Source organism: Scyliorhinus torazame, chromosome 24 (genome assembly GCF_047496885.1).
Source record: "Scyliorhinus torazame isolate Kashiwa2021f chromosome 24, sScyTor2.1, whole genome shotgun sequence".
Taxonomy (NCBI): Eukaryota; Metazoa; Chordata; class Chondrichthyes; order Carcharhiniformes; family Scyliorhinidae; genus Scyliorhinus; species Scyliorhinus torazame.
In genome coordinates this window covers 7821468-7831904 of record NC_092730.1, presented here as the reverse complement: position 1 = coordinate 7831904, position 10437 = coordinate 7821468, and the positions used below count along the sequence as shown (strand labels likewise).

General features: G+C 58.6%; 1 protein-coding gene across 1 annotated transcript in view; it reads right to left on the bottom strand.

The window, feature by feature from the left end:
- Nucleotides 1-1771: 1771 nt before the first annotated feature.
- Nucleotides 1772-10437, bottom strand: part of sf3b2 (splicing factor 3b, subunit 2) — a 73895-nt gene continuing 65229 nt past the window's right edge. Inside the window, exon 14 of the mRNA XM_072489326.1 lies at nt 1772-1878. Within this exon, the coding sequence (XP_072345427.1) occupies nt 1849-1878 (30 nt within the window). The 3' untranslated portion in view covers nt 1772-1848. The remainder of the gene's footprint in view (nt 1879-10437) is intronic.

The following is a 10437-nucleotide window of genomic DNA, read 5'->3' as shown; positions in this document are numbered from 1 at the left end:
GCGACACGCCCCCAACGCGGGGCGCGACACGCCCCCAACGCGGGCGCGACACGCCCCCAACGCGGGCGCGACACGGCCCCAACGCGGGCGCGACACGGCCCCAACGCGGACGCGACACGGCCCCAACGCGGACGCGACACGCCCCAACGGCGACGCGACACGGCCCCCAACGGCGACGCGACACGGCCCCCAACGGGGACGCGGCACGGCCCCCCAACGGGGACGCGACACGGCCCCCAACGGGGACGCGACACGCCACCAACGGGGACGCGACACGCCACCAACGGGGACGCGACACGGCCCCCAACGGGGACGCGACACGGCCCCCAACGGGGACGCGACACGGCCCCCAACGGGGACGCGACACGGCCCCCAACGGGGACGCGACACGGCCCCCAACGCGGACGCGACACGGCCCCCAACGCGACGCGACACGGCCCCCAACGCGGACGCGACACGGCCCCCAACGGCGACGCGACACGGCCCCCAACGGCGACGCGACACGGCCCCCAACGGGGACGCGACACGGCCCCCAACGGGGACGCGACACGCCCCCAACGGGGACGCGACACGGCCCCCAACGGGGACGCGACACGGCCCCCAACGGCGACGCGACACGGCCCCCAACGGCGACGCGACACGGCCCCCAACGGCGACGCGACACGGCCCCCAACGGGGGACGCGACACGGCCCCCAACGGGGACGCGACACGGCCCCCAACGGGGACGCGACACGGCCCCCAACGGGGACGCGACACGCCCCCAACGGGGACGCGACACGCCCCCAACGGGGACGCGACACGGCCCCCAACGGGGACGCGACACGGCCCCCAACGGGGACGCGACACGCCCCCCAACGGGGACGCGACACGCCCCCAACGGGGACGCGACACGCCCCCAACGGGGACGCGACACGGCCCCCAACGGGGACGCGACACGCCCCCAACGGCGACGCGACACGGCCCCCAACGGGGACGCGACACGGCCCCCCAACGGGGACGCGACACGCCCCCAACGGGGACGCGACACGCCCCCAACGGGGACGCGACACGCCCCCAACGGGGACGCGACACGGCCCCCAACGGCGACGCGACACGCCCCCAACGGCGACGCGACACGGCCCCCAACGGGGACGCGACACGGCCCCCAACGGGGACGCGACACGGCCCCCAACGGGGACGCGACACGCCCCCAACGGCGACGCGACACGCCCCCAACGGGGACGCGACACGGCCCCCAACGGGGACGCGACACGGCCCCCAACGGGGACGCGACACGGCCCCCAACGGGGACGCGACACGGCCCCCAACGGGGACGCGACACGGCCCCCAACGGGGACGCGACACGGCCCCCAACGGGGACGCGACACGGCCCCCAACGGGGACGCGACACGGCCCCCAACGGGGACGCGACACGGCCCCCAACGGGGACGCGACACGGCCCCCAACGGGGACGCGACACGGCCCCCAACGGGGACGCGACACGGCCCCCAACGGGGACGCGACACGGCCCCCAACGGGGACGCGACACGCGCCCAACGCGGACATTACACGTCCGACTTTACACGTCAACGCGGACGTGACACATCCCAACGCAGACAGGCGCCCAAACCAACACTCTCCTTATTTATTCGATCCAAACCCCTCAATGCCTGAAGGCCATTGGCTGCACAGCGCTGCAAACTGTGATGATGCAGACTTGCTACCCACTAACCCCCCATTTCTCACTCGGCACGCACATGTCCGTCAACAAGCTTCCCATGGTGGACTTACCTCCGGGATGGGTGAGTTTAAGCCAGGAATTTTGAGGTTGGGATAAGAAGGCGGAGGACCGTACCTCTGCATTGCTATCAGCCAGGGGGAGGCACCTTGTGTGCGTTCTGTGGAAGACACAAAATGGCCGGAGTTAGAAGGCGACGCCAGCCAAACAAAGGCAAACTCCCCACACAACAAGCTGGACTCCAGCCAGGCTCCACATGTCCTCAAGCTCTTCACACGAGCATAAATCAAACAGATCAAACAGAACACTCACACCAACCACATGGGCGGGGGGGGGGGGGGGGGGGGGGGGGGGAAGAGAGAGAAACATGAGCAGGGGGCGGAGAACTTGGGCTGGGGGGGCCATGGCAGGAGAACGTGGGCAGGGGTAAGATAGCGGTAGAGAAGAGGAAGGAGATAGCGGGAGAGGGAGGAGAGGAATGAGATAGCGGGAGAGGGAGGAGAGGAAGGAGATAGCAGGAGAGGGAGGAGAGGAAGCAGATATAGCGGGAGAGGGAGGAGAGGAATGAGATAGCGGGAGAGGGAGGAGATAGTGGGAGAGGAAGGAGATAGCGGGAGAGGGAGGAGAGGAATGAGATAGCGGGAGAGGGAGGAGAGGAATGAGATAGCGGGAGAGGGAGGAGATAGTGGGAGAGGAAGGAGATAGCGGGAGAGGGAGGAGAGGAATGAGATAGCGGGAGAGGGAGGAGAGGAATGAGATAGCGGGAGAGGGAGGAGATAGCAGGAGAGGGAGGAGATAGCAGGAGAGGGAGAGGAGAGGAAGGAGATAGCAGGAGAGGGAGGAGAGGAAGCAGATATAGCGGAGAGGAGGAGAGGAAGGAGAGGAAGGAGAGGAAGGAGAGGAAGGAGAGGAAGGAGAGGGAGGAGAGGGAGGAGGAGAGGAGGGGAAGGAGGGGAGGAGATAGCGGGAGAGGGAGGAGATAGCGGGAGAGGGAGGAGATAGCGGGAGAGGGAGGAGATAGCGGGAGAGGGAGGAGATAGCGGGAGAGGGAGGAGATAGCGGGAGAGGGAGGAAATAGCGGGAGAGGGAGGAGAGGAATGAGATAGCGGGAGAGGGAGGCAGGGAAGGAGATAGCAGGAGAGGGAGGAGGGGAAGCAGATAGCGGGGAGAGGGAGGAGATAGCGGGAGAGGGAGAAGAGGAAGGAGATAGTGGGAGTGGGAGGAGGGGAAGGAGATAGCGGGAGAGGAAGAGAGAGCGGGAGAGGGAGAGAGAGCGGGAGAGGGAGGCGGGGAAGGAGATAGCGGGAGAGGGAGGAGAGGAAGGAGATAGCGGGAGAGGGAGGAGAGGAAGGAGATAGCGGGAGAGGGAGGAGAGGAAGGAGATAGCGGGAGAGGGAGGAGAGGAAGGGAGATAGCGGGAGAGGGAGGAGGGAAGGAGATAGCAGGAGAGGGAGGAGGGGAAGGAGATAGCGGGAGAGGGAGGAGATAGCGGGAGAGGGAGGAGAGGAAGGAGATAGGAGAGGGAGGAGAGGAAGGAGATAGCGGGAGGGGAGGGAAGGAGACAGCGGGAGAGGAGAGGAAGGCAGGTGACGATCAGAACGAGGAAAATGGGCAGGAAGCAGAGGATTGATGGGTTTGTCTCTCCTTTGTTTCAATAAATTTAGAGTGCCCAATTCGTATTTATTTCCAATTAAGGGGCAATTTATCGTGGCCAATCCCCCTACCCTGCACATCTTTGGGTTGTGGGGGTGAAACCCACGCAGATACGGGGAGAACGTGCAAACTCCACACGGACAGTGACCCAGAGCCAGGATCGAACCTGGGACCTCGGCGCCGTGAGGCAGCAGTGCTAACCACTGTGCCACCCAGGGGAGGAGGAGGTTGATGGGAAAGGTGAGGATTTGAAGACAGCTTTTCACCACAGTGGCACCAATTCCAATTCTTGGCCAATCGCAAACTCTGCTGCTCAAAATAAACTCTCTATGTGATAAATGCAGGAGGGGGAAGGATTGCAATCTTTACAGTGCACATTCTAACCATGAACAAGCACACAGCGTGCCACTCACACAAGACCATCATAGACCCAGGAGGCAGGCCATTCAGAGGGAACGTCAGCCCTGCCGACAGCAACACAAACAATTCCAACACGCTGGAATACTCACGTCACAATTCCTGCGTTCCAAATTACTCAATCTTACTGTCCTTCCAAATGGGGGAATTCTAAGGAGTCAGCATTTTGAGCTGATACCACGGAAATACAGAACTACTGGGGACTGGTCTGTCACTGTGTAACACTGGGGTACAGTACTGGTGGGGATGGGTCTGTCACTGTGTAACACTGGGGTACAGTACTGGTGGGGACGGGTCTGTCGCTGTGTAACACTGGGGTACAGTACTGGTGGGGACTGGCCTGTCACTGTATAACACTGGGGTACAGTACTGGTGGGGACGGGCCTGTCACTGTATAACACTGGGGTACAGTACTGGTGGGGACGGGCCTGTCACTGTATAACACTGGGGTACAGTACTGGTGGGGATGGGTCTGTCGCTGTATAACACTGGGGTACAGTACTGGTGGGGACGGGCCTGTCACTGTGTAACACTGGGGTACAGTACTGGTGGGGACGGGCCTGTCACTGTATAACACTGGGGTACAGTACTGGTGGGGATGGGTCTGGCGCTGTATAACACTGGGGTACAGTACTGGTGGGGACGGGTCTGTCACTGTGTAACACTGGGGTACAGTACTGGTGGGGACGGGTCTGTCACTGAATAACACTGGGGTACAGTACTGGTGGGGATGGGTCTGTCGCTGTATAACACTGGGGTACAGTACTGGTGGGGACGGGTCTGTCACTGTATAACACTGGGGTACAGTACTGGTGGGGACGGGTCTGTCACTGTATAACACTGGGGTACAGTACTGGTGGGGACGGGTCTGTCACTGTATAACACTGGGGTACAGCACTGGTGGGGACGGGTCTGTCACTGTGTAACACTGGGGTACAGTACTGGTGGGGACGGGTCTGTCGCTGTATAACACTGGGGTACAGTACTGGTGCGGACGGGTCTGTCACTATAACACTGGGGTACAGTACTGGTGGGGATGGGTCTGTCACTGCATAACACTGGGGTACAGTACTGGTGGGGACGGGTCTGTCGCTGTATAACACTGGGGTACAGTACTGGTGGGGACGGGTCTGTCACTGTGTAACACTGGGGTACAGTACTGGTGGGGACGGATCTGTCACTGTATAACACTGGGGTACAGTAATGGTGGGGAGGGGTCTGTCACTGTATAACACTGGGGTACAGTACTGGTGGGGACGGGTCTGTCAGTGTAACACAGGGGTACAGTACTGGTGGGGACGGGTCTGTCACTGTATAACACTGGGGCACAGTACTGGTGGGGACGGGTCTGTCACTGTATGACACTGGGGTACAGTACTGGTGGGGACGGGTCTGTCACTGTATAGCACGGGGGTACAGTACTGGTGGGGACGGGTCTGCCACTGTATGACACTGGGGTACAGTGCTGGTGGGGGCGGGTCTGTCACTGTATAACACTGGGGTACAGTACTGGTGGGGACGGGTCTGTCACTGTATAACACTGGGGTACAATACTGGTGGGGACGGGTCTGTCACTGTATAACACTGGGATACAGTACTGGTGGGGACGGGTCTGTCACTGTATAAAACTGGGGTACAGTACTGGTGGGGATGGGTCTGTCACTGTATAAAACTGGGGTACCGTACTGGTGGGGATGGGTCTGTCGCTGTATAACACTGGGGTACAGTACTGGTGGGGATGGGTCTGTCGCTGTATAACACTGGGGTACAGTACTGGTGGGGACGGGTCTGTCACTGTATAAAACTGGGGTACAGTACTGGTGGGGACGGGTCTGTCTCTGTATAACACTGGGGTACAGTACTGGTGGGGACGGGTCTGTCACTGTGTAACACTGGGGTACAGTACTGGTGGGGACGGGTCTGTCACTGTATAACACTGGGGTACAGTACTGGTGGGGGCGGGTCTGTCTCTGTATAACACTGCGGTACGGTACTGGTGGGGACGGGTCTGTCACTGTATAACACTGGGGTACAGTACTGGTGGGGACGGGCCTGTCACTTAATAACACTGGGGTACAGTACTGGTGGGGATGGGTCTGTCGCTGTATAACACTGGGGTACAGTACTGGTGGGGACGGGCCTGTCACTGTGTAACACTGGGGTACAGTACTGGTGGGGACGGGCCTGTCACTGTATAACACTGGGGTACAGTACTGGTGGGGATGGGTCTGGCGCTGTATAACACTGGGGTACAGTACTGGTGGGGACGGGTCTGTCACTGTGTAACACTGGGGTACAGTACTGGTGGGGACGGGTCTGTCACTGAATAACACTGGGGTACAGTACTGGTGGGGATGGGTCTGTCGCTGTATAACACTGGGGTACAGTACTGGTGGGGACGGGTCTGTCACTGTATAACACTGGGGTACAGTACTGGTGGGGACGGGTCTGTCACTGTATAACACTGGGGTACAGTACTGGTGGGGACGGGTCTGTCACTGTATAACACTGGGGTACAGCACTGGTGGGGACGGGTCTGTCACTGTGTAACACTGGGGTACAGTACTGGTGGGGACGGGTCTGTCGCTGTATAACACTGGGGTACAGTACTGGTGCGGACGGGTCTGTCACTATAACACTGGGGTACAGTACTGGTGGGGATGGGTCTGTCACTGCATAACACTGGGGTACAGTACTGGTGGGGACGGGTCTGTCGCTGTATAACACTGGGGTACAGTACTGGTGGGGACGGGTCTGTCACTGTGTAACACTGGGGTACAGTACTGGTGGGGACGGATCTGTCACTGTATAACACTGGGGTACAGTAATGGTGGGGAGGGGTCTGTCACTGTATAACACTGGGGTACAGTACTGGTGGGGACGGGTCTGTCACTGTGTAACACAGGGGTACAGTACTGGTGGGGACGGGTCTGTCACTGTATAACACTGGGGCACAGTACTGGTGGGGACGGGTCTGTCACTGTATGACACTGGGGTACAGTACTGGTGGGGACGGGTCTGTCACTGTATAGCACGGGGGTACAGTACTGGTGGGGACGGGTCTGCCACTGTATGACACTGGGGTACAGTGCTGGTGGGGGCGGGTCTGTCACTGTATAACACTGGGGTACAGTACTGGTGGGGACGGGTCTGTCACTGTATAACACTGGGGTACAATACTGGTGGGGACGGGTCTGTCACTGTATAACACTGGGATACAGTACTGGTGGGGACGGGTCTGTCACTGTATAAAACTGGGGTACAGTACTGGTGGGGATGGGTCTGTCACTGTATAAAACTGGGGTACCGTACTGGTGGGGATGGCTCTGTCGCTGTATAACACTGGGGTACAGTACTGGTGGGGATGGGTCTGTCGCTGTATAACACTGGGGTACAGTACTGGTGGGGACGGGTCTGTCACTGTATAAAACTGGGGTACAGTACTGGTGGGGACGGGTCTGTCTCTGTATAACACTGGGGTACAGTACTGGTGGGGACGGGTCTGTCACTGTGTAACACTGGGGTACAGTACTGGTGGGGACGGGTCTGTCACTGTATAACACTGGGGTACAGTACTGGTGGGGGCGGGTCTGTCTCTGTATAACACTGCGGTACGGTACTGGTGGGGACGGGTCTGTCACTGTATAACACTGGGGTACAGTACTGGTGGGGACGGGTCTGTCACTGTGTAACACTGGGGTACAGTACTGGTGGGGATGGCTCGGTCACTGTGTAACACTGGGGTACAGTACTGGTGGGGACGGGCCTGTCACTGTATAACACTGGGGTACAGTACTGGTGGGGACGGGTCTGTCACTGTATAACACTGGGGTACAGTACTGGTGGGGATGGGTCTGTCACTGTATAACACTGGGGTACAGTACTGGTGGGGACTGGCCTGTCACTGTATAACACTGGGGTACAGTACTGGTGGGGACGGGTCTGTCACTGTATAACACTGGGGTACAGTACTGGGAGGATGGGTCTGTCACTGTATAACACTGGGCTCCAGTACTGGTGGGGACGGGTCTGTCACTGTATAACACTGGGGTACAGCAATGGTGGGGATGGGTCTGTCACTGTATAACACTGGGGTACAGTACTGGTGGGGACGGGTCTGTCACTGTATAACACTGGGATACAGTACTGGTGGGGATGGGTCTGTCACTGTGTAACACTGGGGTACAGTACTGGTGGGGACGGGTCTGTCACTGTATAACACTGGGATACAGTACTGGTGGGGATGGGTCTGTCACTGTGTAACACTGGGGTACAGTACTGGTGGGGACGGGTCTGTCACTGTATAACACTGGGGTACAGTACTGGTGGGGACGGGTCTGTAACTGTATAACACTGGGGTACAGTACTGGTGGGGACGGGTCTGTCACTGTATAACACTGGGGTACAGTACTGGTGGGGATGGGTCTGTCACTGTTTAACACTGGGGTACAGTACTGGTGGGAACGGGTCTGTCACTGTGTAACACTGGGGTACAGTACTGGTGGGGATGGGTCTGTCACTGTTTAACACTGGGGTACAGTACTGGTGGGGACGGGTCTGTCACTGTGTAACACTGGGGTACAGTACTGGTGGGAACGGGTCTGTCACTGTGTAACACTGGGGTACAGTACTGGTGGGGATGGGTCTGTCACTGTTTAACACAGGGGTACAGTACTGGTGGGGATGGGTCTGTCACTGTATAACACTGGGGTACAGTACTGGTGGGGATGGGTCTGTCACTGTTTAACACTGGGGTACAGTACTGGTGGGGATGGGTCTGTCACTGTTTAACACTGGGGTACAGTACTGGTGGGAACGGGTCTGTCACTGTGTAACACTGGGGTACAGTACTGGTGGGGACGGGTCTGTCACTGTATAACACTGGGGTACAATACTGGTGGGGACGGGTCTGTCACTGTATAACACTGGGATACAGTACTGGTGGGGACGGGTCTGTCACTGTATAAAACTGGGGTACAGTACTGGTGGGGATGGGTCTGTCACTGTATAAAACTGGGGTACCGTACTGGTGGGGATGGGTCTGTCGCTGTATAACACTGGGGTACAGTACTGGTGGGGATGGGTCTGTCGCTGTATAACACTGGGGTACAGTACTGGTGGGGACGGGTCTGTCACTGTATAAAACTGGGGTACAGTACTGGTGGGGACGGGTCTGTCTCTGTATAACACTGGGGTACAGTACTGGTGGGGACGGGTCTGTCACTGTGTAACACTGGGGTACAGTACTGGTGGGGACGGGTCTGTCACTGTATAACACTGGGGTACAGTACTGGTGGGGGCTGGTCTGTCTCTGTATAACACTGCGGTACGGGACTGGTGGGGACGGGTCTGTCACTGTATAACACTGGGGTACAGTACTGGTGGGGACGGGTCTGTCACTGTGTAACACTGGGGTACAGTACTGGTGGGGATGGCTCGGTCACTGTGTAACACTGGGGTACAGTACTGGTGGGGACGGGCCTGTCACTGTATAACACTGGGGTACAGTACTGGTGGGGACGGGTCTGTCACTGTATAACACTGGGGTACAGTACTGGTGGGGATGGGTCTGTCACTGTATAACACTGGGGTACAGTACTGGTGGGGACTGGCCTGTCACTGTATAACACTGGGGTACAGTACTGGTGGGGACGGGTCTGTCACTGTATAACACTGGGGTACAGTACTGGTGGGGATGGGTCTGTCACTGTTTAACACTGGGGTACAGTACTGGGAGGATGGGTCTGTCACTGTATAACACTGGGCTCCAGTACTGGTGGGGACGGGTCTGTCACTGTATAACACTGGGGTACAGCAATGGTGGGGATGGGTCTGTCACTGTATAACACTGGGGTACAGTACTGGTGGGGACGGGTCTGTCACTGTATAACACTGGGATACAGTACTGGTGGGGATGGGTCTGTCACTGTGTAACACTGGGGTACAGTACTGGTGGGGACGGGTCTGTCACTGTATAACACTGGGATACAGTACTGGTGGGGATGGGTCTGTCACTGTGTAACACTGGGGTACAGTACTGGTGGGGACGGGTCTGTCACTGTATAACACTGGGGTACAGTACTGGTGGGGACGGGTCTGTAACTGTATAACACTGGGGTACAGTACTGGTGGGGACGGGTCTGTCACTGTATAACACTGGGGTACAGTACTGGTGGGGATGGGTCTGTCACTGTTTAACACTGGGGTACAGTACTGGTGGGGATGGGTCTGTCGCTGTATAACACTGGGGTACAGTACTGGTGGGGACGGGTCTGTCACTGTATAAAACTGGGGTACAGTACTGGTGGGGACGGGTCTGTCTCTGTATAACACTGGGGTACAGTACTGGTGGGGACGGGTCTGTCACTGTGTAACACTGGGGTACAGTACTGGTGGGGACGGGTCTGTCACTGTATAACACTGGGGTACAGTACTGGTGGGGGCTGGTCTGTCTCTGTATAACACTGCGGTACGGTACTGGTGGGGACGGGTCTGTCACTGTATAACACTGGGGTACAGTACTGGTGGGGACGGGTCTGTCACTGTGTAACACTGGGGTACAGTACTGGTGGGGATGGCTCGGTCACTGTGTAACACTGGGGTACAGTACTGGTGGGGACGGGCCTGTCACTGTATAACACTGGGGTAC